General features: G+C 37.6%; 1 protein-coding gene and 1 pseudogene across 1 annotated transcript; both read right to left on the bottom strand.

The window, feature by feature from the left end:
- Positions 1 to 10725: 10725 nt before the first annotated feature.
- On the bottom strand, positions 10726 to 12023 carry LOC149255831 (putative carotenoid cleavage dioxygenase 4, chloroplastic pseudogene; annotated as a pseudogene).
- A 2156-nt stretch (positions 12024 to 14179) lies between these two features.
- LOC149255832 (uncharacterized) lies at positions 14180 to 15409 on the bottom strand. The gene is made up of 2 exons (XM_089457314.1): positions 14984 to 15409; positions 14180 to 14876 (listed from the first exon to the last, which is right to left on the bottom strand). Exons 1-2 carry the CDS (start codon positions 15287 to 15289, stop codon positions 14715 to 14717), a joined length of 468 nt encoding a protein of 155 aa, XP_089313440.1. The 5' UTR covers positions 15290 to 15409; the 3' UTR covers positions 14180 to 14714.
- Between the last annotated feature and the right edge of the window lie 781 nt (positions 15410 to 16190).

Here is a 16190-nt window from a genome sequence, read left to right on the forward strand (position 1 = left end):
AGTATCTATTGAGGTTGGACAGCAATTTGTTACAGCCTTCACTCCACATTTTTTTTTCTCTTCCACGCACACAGCCACTCCATTTCACAGTACTTTCTACACTCTGCACTTTCCGCAGCCAATACAGCGTTTCCGCAGCCAATACAACGTTTCCACAGCTGTTTTGTTAAACTCTAGGTTGCAGGTGTCATCAGGCAAAACAAGTCACATGGGTAGCTAGGGAAATGTCAGTACATGGATGGTGTCCTATTTATTCGATCAAATTTGATGAAAAAGACCCCGGTTAAAGGGAAGTCAAATTGTGTGTTATCACAAAGTCGCCACACTGAGTCGCTGCATGTCAAAAAAAAATAATAATTTTGAATCAATGAAATGAACAAGTTATTTTCTCACTTTTCTGAAGGTATTGATTAATTTTGTACTGATAATGAAAGATGAACAGCTAACTTTGTATCCAAGATTTTTAGCTACAGAGCTGTTCCCCAATTCCGCAGCCAGAAAAACCTCATTGTTCAAATCAGCCTATCTTTCTCATACAAAATCAGATTTTGATGATTTAAGTACCATTGGAAAGATCTCAACAAGATCTATACAATGAGAAATATATCATTAGAGTTTGAAATGGCAAATAATGAAATAAATTGCTGAAAAGAAGCAACATCAACTTGAGGCACTAATTCCAAAGCAGGTATAAATTCTTTTGATTTTTCCTTTGAGAACTTGTTTCATTAATACAAATTCTTAGTTTTGTGTGTAAATATCATAACTAGAGAGATTGATCACCTCTCTCCTTTGATAATCTTACATTTCATTGCAGAAGAAGTATTAGTTTTTTTGCAGGTTCCAGGAGGAAGGACAAATGACTACAAGAGAATGGTCTCTCTAAGAGACCAATTTGTTTCATAAGAGGATGATCAGCAACAAAGAGGAAATATGCTGATGTAAGATCAGATCCAAACACTTGAAAAACTTTCAGATACTATTGTCTCCATCACATCCATCCATCACATGCATACTTCATAATAAACCATTCACCTTATTCCACTCCATACTTTCCACTTTCATTCACATACACTTTCCATCTCTTTTTGTCCATTCATAACCCACAAATAAAAGCAAGAAGCTCATTCACATGCTTATTGCCCATTGCCATTTCTACTCTCCATTGCCATCTTCCATTTTCATTTTCCATTCCTTGTCATTTTCATTCCGCAAATAAGCCCTGCTTCAATGCAAATTATTGAGTCCATAGTCCTTTGAGTCTAAGTTCTTTGTAAAAACACCTTGAGGCTTGCATGCCTTAATGGCAAGTCCTCATGCTGACAAACAATGGGAATACATTAATGTCCCTTGTTCGTTAGATCTTCTAGGTGACTCGACATCAGCAAATTCATTCGTACCTAGCAAGATGTGTTTGGGCATCTTGACTCTCATTGTCATCAATGGTGAGAGTTCTCATGTTGACTAGTGGCATCCATTAATGGCCACTAAGCCAACAATTTCCTACTATGTTCGACATCAGAACATCTTTTCACATAGTAGGAATTGTGCCAATGAGTTTTGAAGACATGAAGACTATTATTTTCAGCATTTTGGAGCAGATTCAGCAAGTTTTAGTAGAAGCAATAAAAAGTTATCTTATCTCTCTATCCATGACTCCTCTTGATCAGCCACTTGAAGAAGAAAATGATCAGAAGTTTTCAGCCACCATACATACAACTCATCCATTCCAAAGAGTAAGTGAAGGTACGGAATTTTCTAACTTTTAACCATAGAATTCCATAAAAAGCTAGAATGATAACTGTTGGAAAAACATTTCTCTTCCTCATTTCATAAAATTGCCAATACCATCAGTTGGGGGGGGGGGGGGGAATACATTCATATTCATATCTTGCCATGTCCATATCATATTCAAGAGCTCACATACTTCCAACATATATTAATTATTACATTGCTATTATGAGCATACAATGGCTTTTGAAAAAGTGCTTAAAGGATAAATTGGATACAAACAAAATCATGGTTGTCACACAAGAACCAACCATCATGCAATCCAATAAAGATATACTTTGCAACAATAATCAAAATATCATTATGCAAAGTTCAAAGATCAAAATAGAAGGCAACAATAAAAAAAAAAAATGGTTGTAACACAAGAACCAACCATGTTGCAATTCAAGTAAAACACTTTGCAAAAATATGAAGTTATCAAATGATATCATGCAAAGTTAAGCCAAAGCTCAAGGATCAAAAGAGTTAATGTAATATATATTGCATGAGGACATGCAATAGCTTCAGTTGGGGGGTATGTTGAGTCTTGAAGATGTCATTCATTTGCATTACACTTTCACTATTATGTCCATTATATCACCTCCATTTCACTACTATGTCACCACATTCATCCCACTTTCATTATCATTGGGCCACCTTTATGTTTTTCCAATCTTTATTATTTCTAAGCCTTTTAAGTGAATTTGTGGTTAAACATTAGAAAATAATGTGCATATGCTTATACCTAACAAATGGGTTGAGATTGTTGACATGTGTAGGTTGAAAGGAGGCTTCTAGAAGACCCTTATGTGGCACTCTAAGGCCAAATTCGAATTTGGTTGGAAAGAATCATGGGATCATGAGGATATGTGTCACATCCCCTAATTGTATTGTAACTCTAAAAATACATGTGTCTTATCAGTTCCTATTCTGATTAGGACTCTAGAGGTAGAGGGAGAGATTCATGGATTCTCATTAATGAGATGGCTCTCATCTTTTTGTATAAATAGGAGATCTCTCTCCTTCATTTGCTAGTCTTTCCTTTTAGTCTTTTCTTAGTCCTTTTAGCTTGTTAGTCCCATGGCTTTTGAAAGCTTTGGAGAGCTTTGTTGTACTTTGCACTTTTGAAGAAATTGAATAAAGTTTTGATGTTCTCAACATGGAAGGAGATGTGAAGTAAATGTCATGGAGCATATTAGGATGTAAGTAGAGTAGATTTCATTTTGTAAATATTGCTTTGTAGAATGTAAGGTAGATTAGATTTTCATTCATGCAATTTCAATTCATGTAAGTGTGTTTAATTTTGCTTTGATTTCATGACTAATGGCATATGTGATCATCTTGTCTATGTTGCTGACCTTTATTTTTCTAGTTTGATTGTCATTAGTATCATTTCTTTAACTTGCACTTCACTTTTTGCTCTTAGATATCAAGTTTTTCATCTATTGATGGTTCTTTTTCCATAATCAAATAACTTTATTGGAGCCAAAATATCACTTAGTACAACTTGGTTTAGTTTGCTTTAAGACTCACATTGCTGACTTGTTCATAACTAGCTGAAAGGCAAAAAGGTTAAGAAAAGGTTAAAGTAGTGTGATTTGTCTCCTTTATGTAGTGTCACTTAGATTTCACATTTCATTTTCATTTTAAATCAGCAACAGAGATACTGGGCCAATGTCATTAGTCCTTTATTTGATGTCTTTATTTTCCTTTAAGCATTTGATTTCATAGGTGGTAGGGGGCCCCTGCCTTGTATAGTTGTCACTTTAATTTCTTGTATTTCTTTTTCTGATTTTCATGTATATTAATGTACAGTTTGAATCACTGCATTTTATTTTCTTTTTAACATGTATATTATTGTACATAAATTGCTTTCAAGTTGATTGTAGATTAGTGATGCACATAGCCTTTTAATGAACTAATGACGTGATAGAATCATCTTGTCCTTTTGCTGAAGCAACAAGGATACTGGGTCTCATAGTCATTCTCTCATTATTTGATTATTGCATTTTAGAACAAAACCCCAAAAACAACATAAACTATAAAACAACGAAGTAAGAGAAAGGTTAACTAAGCACATATAGTGCACCACACTTCATCAGTTTACGATACCCGGATTGATAATTTATGTAGAGCAATTTAAGACGTTAAATTGACTAGACACCTATCAAACCCACCGATGTGCGGAAGATTTCCTTCAAATCCAAGGAGGGCCTTTTTGAATGGTTTCTCACAACTTTCGGGTTGACGAATGCCCCGCAACCTTCATAAGATTGATGGACGACATCTTGTGACCCTTCACCAATGCATTCATGGTGGTGTATTTAGATGACATCTTGATCTTCAGCGAGAGTTGGGAAAATCACCTCCACCATATTGGACATGTCCTCCAAACCCTGCGACAACAAAAATTGTGTATCAATTTGGAGAAATGCACTTTTGGCATGACATAGGTTCAATATATGGAGTACATCATTGATGAGTAGGATGTGCATGTGAACCCAACTAAGATACAAGTCATTCGGGATTGGCCAACCCAAACCACTCTAACAGAGCTCCGCATATTTCTGGGTCTTGCCAATTTCTACCACATGTTCATGTTAGGGTTCTCTAATATCACTTGGCCTTTAAGTAAAGTCACCAAGGGTGGAGAAAAATAAACGTTCTTTTGGTCGAAAACGCAATAGAAGGTGTTTTTCGAGTTAAAACATCGCCTCTGCTCTGAACCAGTGCTCACATTACCATACCTACAGAGCCCATTTGAGATTGAGACAAATGTCTCTAACTATGCTATTGGTGCAGTTCTTACTCAGCGGGGGCATCCAATGGCTTACCACAGTGAGACAATTTCAGACACAGTATAAAAATATCCCACCTATGAAAAAGAAATGCATTCCATTGTACAGGCCTATCCTCAATGGAAGCATTACATTCAGGGGAAGGAAATAATCATCCACACATACTATCGACCTCTGCAGTTCATACGGACACAAGGTAATTTGCAGAGCGATTTCCATAAGAAATGGTCCACATACCTTCAATAGTTCCATTTAAACATTAAGTACAAGAAAGGAAACACCAATAATGTTGCAGATTGCCTCAACCGAACACCAGTCATGGTACTAATCACTGTGCTCGACTCCTCTTTGGGGTGGCCACATCTTTACTAGAGTGATCAAGAATTCGGCAACACATTCTAAACACTCCTCGAAGGTAAGAAAGTTCCAAATTTTTACCTCCAAGATGCATTGTTATACCACCTGGGACACATTTGTGTTCCTTTAAGCGAGTGTGCCAAGATTATTTGGGAGGCGCATCACAATTGGGTCACTGAACATTTCAGAGTAGATAAAATAGTGGTAGTACTGCAAAAGTATTTTTATTGGTCGAACCTTTGTCAAGATGTTGGAAAGTATATTAGATCCTACACTACCTGCGTCATTGCCAAAACAACCATCAAAAAGCAAGGCCTATATACTCCTCTGCCTACTCCTAGTCGACCTTGGGAATCCATCTCCATGGATTACATGTCAAGTCTTCATTCGACTAAGCACGACAACCACTGTGTTTTCGTGGTCCTTGACAAATTCTATAAAATGACATTATGGCAACCTGCAAGAAGAGTATCACAGGAGAGGTCACTACTAAGCTCTTCTTTGAGCGAGTGTGGGTACACTTTGGGATCCCATAATTCATTGTCTCAGATCAGAACAACAAATTCCCAAGTGAATTTTGATAAAGTCTCTAATCAATGTTGGATACCAAACTTACTAAATCCACGACTTTCCACCCCTGAAGTTATGGCCAAACAAAGGTCGTTAACAGGATGATTGTACACATTTTACACATATAAAACTTGAAGCATCCAAACACATGGGATGAAAGCCTTCCTTATGTCCAATACAGCTACAACAGACCTCTCCATAGCTCAACGAGCCACAACCCCTTTCAGGTAGGGTTTGTATTTCAGCCATTATGTCCCATTAATGTGGCCATACCATTTGTAGCTACTTAGGCAGATTTGGCTCACATCCAATACGAAGCCGACAGGGCCAACAACTTCATTTAGCTCATTCAACACATCTGCCAACAGTTCCATGATATATTGGACAAGGACCATGCAAGTACAAAAAAAACTATAATCATCATCAGGTGTTGCACAAGTTCCAAGTGGGAGGAAAAGCTTGGCTACATTTGTAGAAGGAGCGCTTCACCGGACCCCACCGCAAGCTTCACCCGCTCTGATATGGGCCATACACTATCACCAAGGCTATAGGGGAAATTCCTTCGAGCTCAACATTCCATGTTAGGCCCCTATAATACTAGTGATTTCCCCATTACTATTGTCATTATATCCCTTATTGTTATTATTGTGCCCCTATTGTCCCCATATTGTTATTAGTATGCCCCATAGAAACCCACTATTGTTAGTTTTGTGCCTTTATGTTATTACTGTTGTGTCAACTTGATTATATTACGGTCCCTTAGACTCCTATATATAGAATGGACATTTAGTCATTTGTATCATCCAAGAATTGTTCATTTGTGTAATGTAAAGGAGGTTTCCCCCTCGAAGAGGCTGAATTCTAAAGTGTTGATCTATCTTTTTTATCTTTTTGTGAGCTGGTTCCTAATATTTGGTATCAAAACTTTGTATTCTAGGGTTTCGCTGCTCCAAATAGATCATTATGGCATTTTCGCTATAACTTTTTTTCTGCGTCGTTTCAGAAGATAAAAAAAACCCCATTTGAGACGAAATCGTTTAGAAATTCGGTTCCGAATTTCAAAGCTTTTCTTGCTATATGTGCAGAGATATGATGTGAGGAAGTTAGGATTTTCGCAGACTCCCGAATTACATTCAAAACAGGTGACCTAGGAAAATCGTCATAACTTTTGTTTGGAGAATCAGATTGAAATTTTGTTAGAAGTTTCAAAAAGATGACGGTATATAGCCTATTGTGTATCAGTTTTAGGACCTAAGGTTGAAACAGTGTAACGTGGCAAGTCGTACAAATTTGCTCTACTAAACTAGTCTATAATCAGGTCACCATGGGAGATTTGGCATAACTATTTCTTGGAGAATCAAATCTTGATCAGAGTTGTGAGGTTAGAAAGAGGACTCAAAGGGCTACCGCAGGACAAGATTTAAGAGATTCAAGGTCCGCAATTATAGAGATATAGCAGATTCAATATCGAACTCTTACACAGTGAAAAAAAGGTGCGTAGTTTTTTTTAAATTTTGCATAAGGTTGGTTTGGAAAATTATTTTGAAGGAATTCAAAAAGAATAGTGAAGAATTATTAGAATTAATTAATTCCCCGAAGAAATAAATGGAAACACCTAGCAAGCAACATGAAAGCTCTAGCATGACTCATGAAAAAGAGGAAGAAATGCAACATGATATATGAAAATTACAAGACCAAGTACAACAAATTTCACTCACACTAAAGGTAAATGAAGCCAAGATGAATGGCATGGAAGCCAAGAGGAATGGCGTGGAAAATATTATGAATGGCATGCAAGTTAATATGGATGGCATGGAAGCTAGGATGAATGGCATGGACACTAAGATGAATGGCATAACTGATAAGATGGAAGAATTGAAGATAAATTTGAATAAGTTGCTACAAGAAATTGGCACTAATGGTGAAAGGATAGTAAAGGAAACTCATGATGAGAACAAAAAAAATGTTAATCATGATTTCATAGACTCTAATGTTGGATTGAAGACCCACCATCTTCCAAAAATCGATATGAGGAAGTTTGATGGCAAGGATCCTGAAACATGGATACTACAGATGGAGCAATTTTTCGATCTCCATAATGTGCAAAGTACACAAAAGGTACCTATTGCAACTTTATATTTGGAATCAAATCAGTTTGTATGGTATCGATGGCTTTGCTCTCGTAAACATATTATACATCTCATACTGATGAAAACCAAACCTACTCTCTCCTTTTAACCCTCCTTGCAGACCAACCCCACTAGCAATATCTCTAGTTTCACTCCCCATCTGACATCTCCCAACTTGGGCTAACTCTAACACATTCTCCGTCACCACTGTCCCTCTTTCCCCACCATGTTGCTAAGCGTTCGTCCTACAAATGGGACACAAGGGGTTCTTAGACAACCCTAAATCCACACATTGTGCATGAAAAGTGTACCTACAAAGAGGCAATAGCCTGCATGTCTCACCCCTCTAAAATCCATCCAAGCGAACAACACACTCTGAACAATCAAATTGATGTATCCATAATCCGTTCTCAATCCTATCATCATTATTGTTAGCATCATTGCAAAGCATTCTATGTAACATAATATGCATACCTCCATGTTTATATTCAAAGGCAGGTAACTTTTGAACCTCCTCTTGGGACATCCCCACACCATTCCCATCGACAGCAAAAGAAGAACTTCCACTCTCTACATGCCTCTTGTCACTCAAACTTCTGATTGCTCTAACCATAACACACAAATGAATTGAAATCATAATTCCAATACTAAAGAAAAACAATACCATTGATATCACCACAGATGTTACCATAATACATGTTATTAGAGCAACTATATGAACATACATCAATTTCAACACAACAATTATGTAGTTAAATTATGTTCACTTCTTCTTTGATGGGATGATTGTTTTTCTTTTGGGGCTTCCAAATCACAACAATATGAACCCCATAAAAAACAATGTATAATAAAATGATCACCAATATGTTGACACTGAATCAAATCATCTTCGTCCTGGTTAGAGTTTGCAATTGGATTTTGATTTTCAAGTCAAATTCTTCGGATTTCACAATGATTCTTTCCTCGCATCCTTCAAAACCACCCACTTGATTTCCCCAACAAAAGGCACTTTAACGCCATCCTTGAGACCACAGAAAGGCTCCATCGGCATTGGATTTTGCAAGTGAACCTTGGATATTCATTATTTTAGTGTAAAGCCTTGGTTTTTGGGGCCATTTTGGCCAAAACCAAATACACAGAAAATCTTTGCAAAACACGACCCTAGGGCAAGTCTTGAGACTCCTAGTATGCAACGTCATTCCATGGTGGACCAATTATGGAATGCCATGTATATTTTTTGCAACCTTATCACTGTTACATTACACTTGCCAAGTCATATAAGATATCCGCTTTGGCTTCTTACATAAAAACTACACTATGTTGTTGTTCGAAATTTTGGTATCTCAGGGAGTTTTTTACGGAGGCGGAGAAATTGTCTGGATGGCCAACAGTGGCCAAAATTCAGGCACAAAATTTTCAAAAATTATTGTAGAGGCAGTGTTTGAATTATATTTTTGATGGTGGAAATGGATTCAGCATCATCAAAAACATTTGTGACTCCTAAACTTTTGAAGTTTAACAACAACTATAACTCGGATTTACAAAAATCTTTGCCAAATTTTCTCAAAATATAACCAAAATTTCCAAACACTGGTAAAGAATGCATCAAATACCACCATTTTATTAATGCAAACTACCCCAATTAACCTTATAGAAAAGTGATTATTTTAAAACGTGTTATTTTTCAAATGATCTAGAAAATTTATATGAAATAAAAATTGATTCAATTTTTAATATTTGATTTAAATAATAGAAAATTTATATGAAATAAAAATTGATTCAATTTTCTTATTAGGTTTAAAGTATGTTTTAAAAGTGTATCTTTTTTTTTACTAGCGATTTCAAGTGGTGTGGTTGTTCCACTATTAATTTGACAGCTGAATTATGATTATTTTTTCTTATTTTATAGAAATATTTTTTACAACTTTCAAAATTCCACATAGAGATAACAAATTGGTGGTCACGCAAGTAACCATTTAGATTAGATTATATATAAAACAATTGTAAAAAATATTAAATAGCCATTTTAATATTGTTGTTATTGTTATGTATTATTAAGATTTATTCGCATTTATATATATATATATATATATATATATATATAATTGTGAAAAAAAATTAATAAATGAATGGATTATTAAAATTTATTAGCTATTCTATTGTTGTGTTATTAAGATTTATTCAAGTTTATATATATATATAATTGTAAAAAAAATATTTAATGAATGGATTATTAAAATTCGTAAAAGAGTTGCTTATATATAAATATAAGTACTCTATAAGAACTATTTTGAAGAAAATATATGTCTATGTCTGTGAAGGATGATGTAAATTTAGTGAAGTTAAAACATATTACATTATTTCTTATTTAATTGTTAGAAAAGACCTTAAGTGAGAAGAATAAGAATTTATTCTCGACTCCTAGAAATAATCTCTCTATACAAGAATTTCTTCTTAACCATTACAAATAATCTATATATATGTTTACTCATGAGATTTTGAATTGCGTGGTTAAAACATTATTTATAAAGATTTTGAATTGCGTGGTTAAAAACATTATTTATAAAAAAAGTCATTGATTCAAATTTTCATTTAATTTAAAATAATAATAATATTTATATATGTTTACTCATGAGATTTTGAATTGTGTGGTTAAAACATTATTTATAAAAAAAAAGTCATTGATTCAAATTTTCTATTAATTTAAAATAATAATAATATCAATTTTATAAAGTAATAAAAATAAAAATTAAATTAAACATTTTACCAATTTTAAAATTTGAAAATTTTCATTCCACATAGAACTCATAAAATTGGACAAGAATAGTCCTTGAAAATTTTCATTCCACATAACATTCATATAATTTGACAAGAATAGTCCTAAAACTTGACGATGATAGTCCATGCCAACTTGTACCAATAAAATGTCATTTGTATTTCTGAAACACACTATAAATTGAGAAGTTTTTCATTAAAAGACTAAAAAATAGTTTTTTCCCTTTTTTAAATTAGATGGCAATATCATGAGATGTTTCTATTATTAGTGAATATTAATCTGGATGCAAGCTGGCAATTAGTTTTGGTTTGCCAGGTCAGCGTCCCTAATGAAGATGCCCATGAAATCTGTACGGAACTCTAGCAGGGAGCTCAACTGAGGCCACGATTTCAAGGGTCAGAGATTGCGCGTCCATCACCAGAAAGCTGGAAATCCCGGCGCCTTCCTTATGGGTAAAAGTCACGATGTACCCGTCGTCCTCCTCGGCATTTGGATCCGAACTCCGGGCCACGACGAACGGCTCACTGCCGAAGCAACCTTCGCCATACGACCTCGACGCAACCACGCACTCCATGGCAGCGGTCGCCTCCACCATATCAAAGTCAATTTTAACGACCCCGAAGAGTTTAGGCAACGGTGCTCCTATCGACATGAATGCATACCTGTTCTTCGCAACGAACCGGGGATTGATGATGCCCAACTCCAAACATTTTGAAGACAGTGGCTTTCTCGATACAATCCCGTTTCTCAAATTTATGCAGACCTTCTCTACTGTTGAATGGACCAGATGGGTTCTCCCCAGAAGGTGCTCCACGGCAATCAACACGATCTCGTCGCCCTCGTCCCACACGTTGAGCGAATGGATGAAATTGAAACTCGGGACTTCGAACCATTTCATCGCATCCTCGTCCGTTGCGTAGCGCGGGAGAACGCCGAGCCGCGGGACCTTAGCGGTGTCGCAGCCCATGGGAGAGTCGCCGCCGACAATCATGTTCATGGGGTCCACCACAATCTGGGTATCGGGAAATATGGCACACTGCTTTGTTATCGCAAAATCGTGAATAAACGACAGTTGCAACATCGACAAGATTCCGACGTCCGGTTCTTTTTCTCCGGCAGGCGACACTCTGAAATAATTGAGAAACGGAGGAATGAAACTGCAGCGGAAAGCGAAAAGCTCCCCGGATGTGTTGTCATGGCCATGAAGAGTTTACCGTCGAAGTCATACCTGCCGACAGTGACGATATCGCCGGATTCCGTGACGTTCTTTGCGTATGGCAGATCTGATTCCTCGAGCGCCATCAGTCTGCGATTGAAATATAAGAGACTGGTACTGGCCAATCCCGCACCATTGAAGGGATTAAAGAGGCCGAGAGCCACTCTGGCGTTGAACAGGACTCCCCTGGCCAATCCGGCAATCCGGCGCCGAGGCTGTAGAAACCAGAAAAGAAGTTGGGCACTACCCGACCTCCCGCGGAACGTTACTCGGCCGTCTTTAATCCTGACGGCGTGAAGCATTCCGTCGCCGTCGAAAAGATGGTGGCCGCCTCTGGGGACGTCTCTAGGATTCGGCCTATTGCAGATATAAACACCGTTTACGCAGGCAGGGAGAGTGCAGGGCATATCCAAACTTGATTAAACAGTTTGAAATAAACACCAGGGGCGGTGTTTAGTCCAAGGGGAAATAAATGTAGAGACTCAGATTTAGTAAAGTTCCAGGGTATTAAAAGAAAAGTGGTTATATGTATAATTGAATAAAGAAAACTCAGATAGTTGGGTCATTTGAGTCTCTTTTCCAGAAAAGGATAGTTCCAAGGATGGATTTGTTTTTGAGGAAAAGAAGAGAGAGGGAGGAGAACAAGAGGGATAAGAGTGAAAGAATACACGGCCCTGAGATGTGCAGGTGAGCAGAGTACTGTTGTTCTGAGAAATTCCTGAGCTGGACTTGGGCCAATGGAATCCTCAATAGATCCTTGCAAGTTGGGACTCTAAACTGGACCGGGGTCTTAAGGTTTGGAGATCAGACAACTTAGGATTTGAACCTACACTGTTTGGACAAGTGGAAGCTTGGGGAAGACTGGACATCATTGTCAGTCTCAAGGTTGAGAGGAGAAAGGTTGAGAAATGAAACGAGCTGGGATCAGAACCGGCTTGCTGATGATTGCTGGTTAGCTGGCTGGCGATACAAGAAGAGATGCCCGGCATCACTAGCTTGGTCTTGCTATCTGGTCGTTATCTCGCTTGCTGGCTAGTGGAGAGGAGAGACTTCCTGGTTCCGGTTGGTATAATTGATGCAATTTACATTACAGTCATTTACATTACTATGACCCTTGCAAGTTGGAACTCTAAACTGGACCGGGTCCTGAGGTTTTGGAGATCAGACAACTTAGGATTTGAATAGAGATCAGACAACTTAGGATTTGAACGTACACTGTCTGGACAAGTGGAAGCTTGGGTGAAGACTGGAAATCATTGTCAGTCTCAAGGTTAGGAGGTTGGGAGGAGAGCCTTCCTGGTTCCGGTTGGTATAATTGATGCAATTTACATTACAGTCATTTACATTACTGTGACCCTTGCAAGTTCGGATTCTAAGCTAGACCGGGGTCCTTAGGTTTGGAGATCAAACAACTTAGGATTTGAACCTACACTGTCTGGACAAGTGGAAGCTTTGGACAAGTGGAAGCTTGGGGGAAGACTGGACATCATTGAAATTTGAACCTACACTGTCTGGACAAGTGGAAGCTTGGGGGAAGACTGGACATCATTGTCAGTTTCAACGTTGGGTTGGGAGGAGAGACTTCCTGGTTCCGGTTGGTATAATTAATGCAATTTACATTACGGTCATTTACATTATTGTGACGTTGTATTACTGTGTTCCAGATTGATTGGTGACATTAACTGGGAAAAAGGAAAGAAAAGCCAATTATTTATTTTATTTGTGAAGGAAAATAGTCGTAACCAGTGTTGTATGTTTGTGTTGAGAACATAATTAGTTTTATAACAAGAAAATTGTGCAGTGGTGTCACACTGGTATCTACATATATATTCTTTAGAGAAATATAGAATATAGACAGTAAGCTTTAAGCTTTTGTTTGGACTTCAAAATCACAAATGAAGGGGCATGTTCTTTTATGCAAAATAAAAACGGGTATATTCCCTAACATAAAAGAAAACAACCAATTTCATGGGCACGAACAACACATATTCATATTATATAAAAAAACGCTGCAAAGAATAATAAACATAACATATTCATTTCCTTGTGAAATAGTCATTAGTCTGCAAAGTGGAAGCTTATGCACATATATAACCAGTGAAAGAGTCATAAGGCTAGAACAGTGTTATAATCCACTGAATCTGTTTCCTACACAAAGAAACCGGTCTTAGAATAGCAACAGAAGGTTGCTTGAGATCAATGGTTCGTAGCAGTTAAACAAAGCTACAATTGGGAGGTGAGCATGATCTCAAAACTCCATATCCATCCACAACCCATTATCTGCTAGACTATCGGATAACTGAACAAGTCTGAGGCAGTTCAAACACTAGTAACGACTGTGAAGGGTCTCGATCAACGGCTAAACGAGGGATTAGAACCACCATGGAAATATTGTGAAAATGAATAAACCAACTGTACTGAAATTTTAAAAGAATCCATTTAATGCATACAGAACTGTCGAAGGAAAAAAAACAACGACGCTAATAGTATTATGACTTGGTCTATAAATAGAATCCATCGTGGGCGGCCAAATTAACATGAACCTGAATAGAGCACAACACCATCGACAAAGAAATGTGAATCATGCTTAAGTAGATAAAAATAGAAAAATGACAGTCGCAGATGTGCAAACCCCGGGGTATGGGGCACCTAATCGAATAACCCAGGTTTCTTCTCAGAAGGAATGTGACAGAACCTTCTCCCAAAATAAATAACAGAGACATCATCCAACAAGAAAATGACAAGTATGTAGACGGTATCTGAGTACCGATGATATATATAATTTAGCTGTAATAATGTAACAAAAACAACACCGAGACTTCTTAAGGGTATATATTAAATGTTATTAACAACACAGTAGGATCAACCCTTAGCCTCAAGGCTCAGAACCATATATATTAAGCTGTAATAATGTAACAAAAACAACACCGAGACTTCTTAAGGGTATAGATTAAATGTTATTAACAACACAGTAGGATCAACCCTTAGCCTCAAGGCTCAAAACCACCTCTAGCATCTCGCCAGAGAATGCCGCAGGTACAGACAAACCCCCCAACGGGAATTAAAATAGAGGCAAACACTCTCTTGCATATGGAGGCTCAATATAACATATTCACCCCAACCAAACCATCCATCCGAGATTTGTTAAGGACAGGAAGTCTAGAAAGCAGAAAAACGCAAAAGAACCAACCTGGAGATGAATATCCAGCGTTTCGAAGTAGTGTGGTGGAGCCAGCAGTCCTGGAGGATGGCCTTCCCACCTGTCCAAACAACTCGTCTCGGAGTTATCTTATAACAAAAATTTAGTAGTAAAAACCCAAGAAATGGAACAGGAGGAATGACAACAAAACTTACAGTAGGAACTTACCTGATTCGGAGGTGAAGGGAGGATTCCTCTGCGAGAAGCAGTGAAGCCGAAATGAACCATCAGAGAGCTTAGGGTTCCCTGAGTAGTCTGAGAAACTTCCATTTCACCGACATTCCCCACCCTCTCCGCCTGTAACAAGCAGTTGGAGGACAAGGATTGCAAAGCCATCGGAACCAGCGGAGAAGTACCAAATGAACTGTGTCTGATGCGGCCCGGAGGGGTAATTCCCCTAACCTGTCCTCGGTTAATCACAGTCGTAGGATGAGTTTTGGGAATGGCCACCATTGAACGGTTGTGGGGTGGCATCGATAATCGCAGTGCATCTGGAGGTGTGCCACATAGTTAATGAGGGCCACCCACATCATAAAACAGTAATATTAAATTAATAAGGTCTGCGAAAAATTCACCAGGTAAGTACCAGATCCGTATATCAATTCAATTATCCATTTCCACAGGACTGCGATATTAATTGTTCCGAACCATATGTTAAATGAACCGAGTTTGCCAGCTGTAATAATTAAGTTGTAAAATAATGCCACGCAGTTTGGTATCGTATGGTGAAGTTAAAACGAATGTTTTTTTTTGTTTTTGAGTCTGTGTAGATGTGACAGAAAATTAATCTAGATGCGAGCTCGGAATTAGTTCTGGTTGCCAGGCCAGCATCACTAACAAAGAGGCCATGGAATCCGTACAGAATTTTGGTAGGGAGCTCAACAAAGGCCACGATTTCAAGGGTTGGAGATTGCGCATCCAACCAGAAAATTGGAAATCTCGGTGCCTTCGTTATGGGTAAAAGCCACGATATGCCGTCATCCTCCTCTGCATTTGGATCCCAGAACAAAAAACAAAACCAAAAAAAACCAAAACAGAGAACAATTAAATTACCATAAATTTTACTTGCTATACAACTTGAAAAAAACTCAAATACTCAAAGTACCAAAACATGGAACAATTAAATTACTATGATTTCACTTGCTATACAACTTGAAAAAACTCAAATACTCGGAGTACTCACCGAAACTCTCGCCAATATCCGATGCTCAAACAACTCCAAATTGAAACATACTCAAATACTCAAAGTACTAACCCAAACTCTCTTCAACATCGGATGGTGAAACGACTCCAAATTACCAAATGTCTGCAGAAGTTTGCATCTTCTTTCAACCATACATCTAAATATTTGTGAAGAATGCACTTAATTCCCCAT

Source organism: Pinus tabuliformis, chromosome 7 (genome assembly GCF_031772625.1).
Source record: "Pinus tabuliformis cultivar Carrire ecotype Pingquan chromosome 7, CPIR1, whole genome shotgun sequence".
Lineage (NCBI taxonomy): Eukaryota > Viridiplantae > Streptophyta > Pinopsida > Pinales > Pinaceae > Pinus > Pinus tabuliformis.

Coding starts and splice junctions, on each gene's coding strand:
- LOC149255832 (XM_089457314.1), bottom strand. CDS start 15,289: ATGCCACCCCACAACCGTTCAATGGTGGCCATTCCCAAAACTCATCCT. Junction 14,877..14,983: donor TCCCTTCACCTCCGAATCAG/GTAAGTTCCTAC, acceptor TTGTTTGGACAG/GTGGGAAGGCCATCCTCCAG.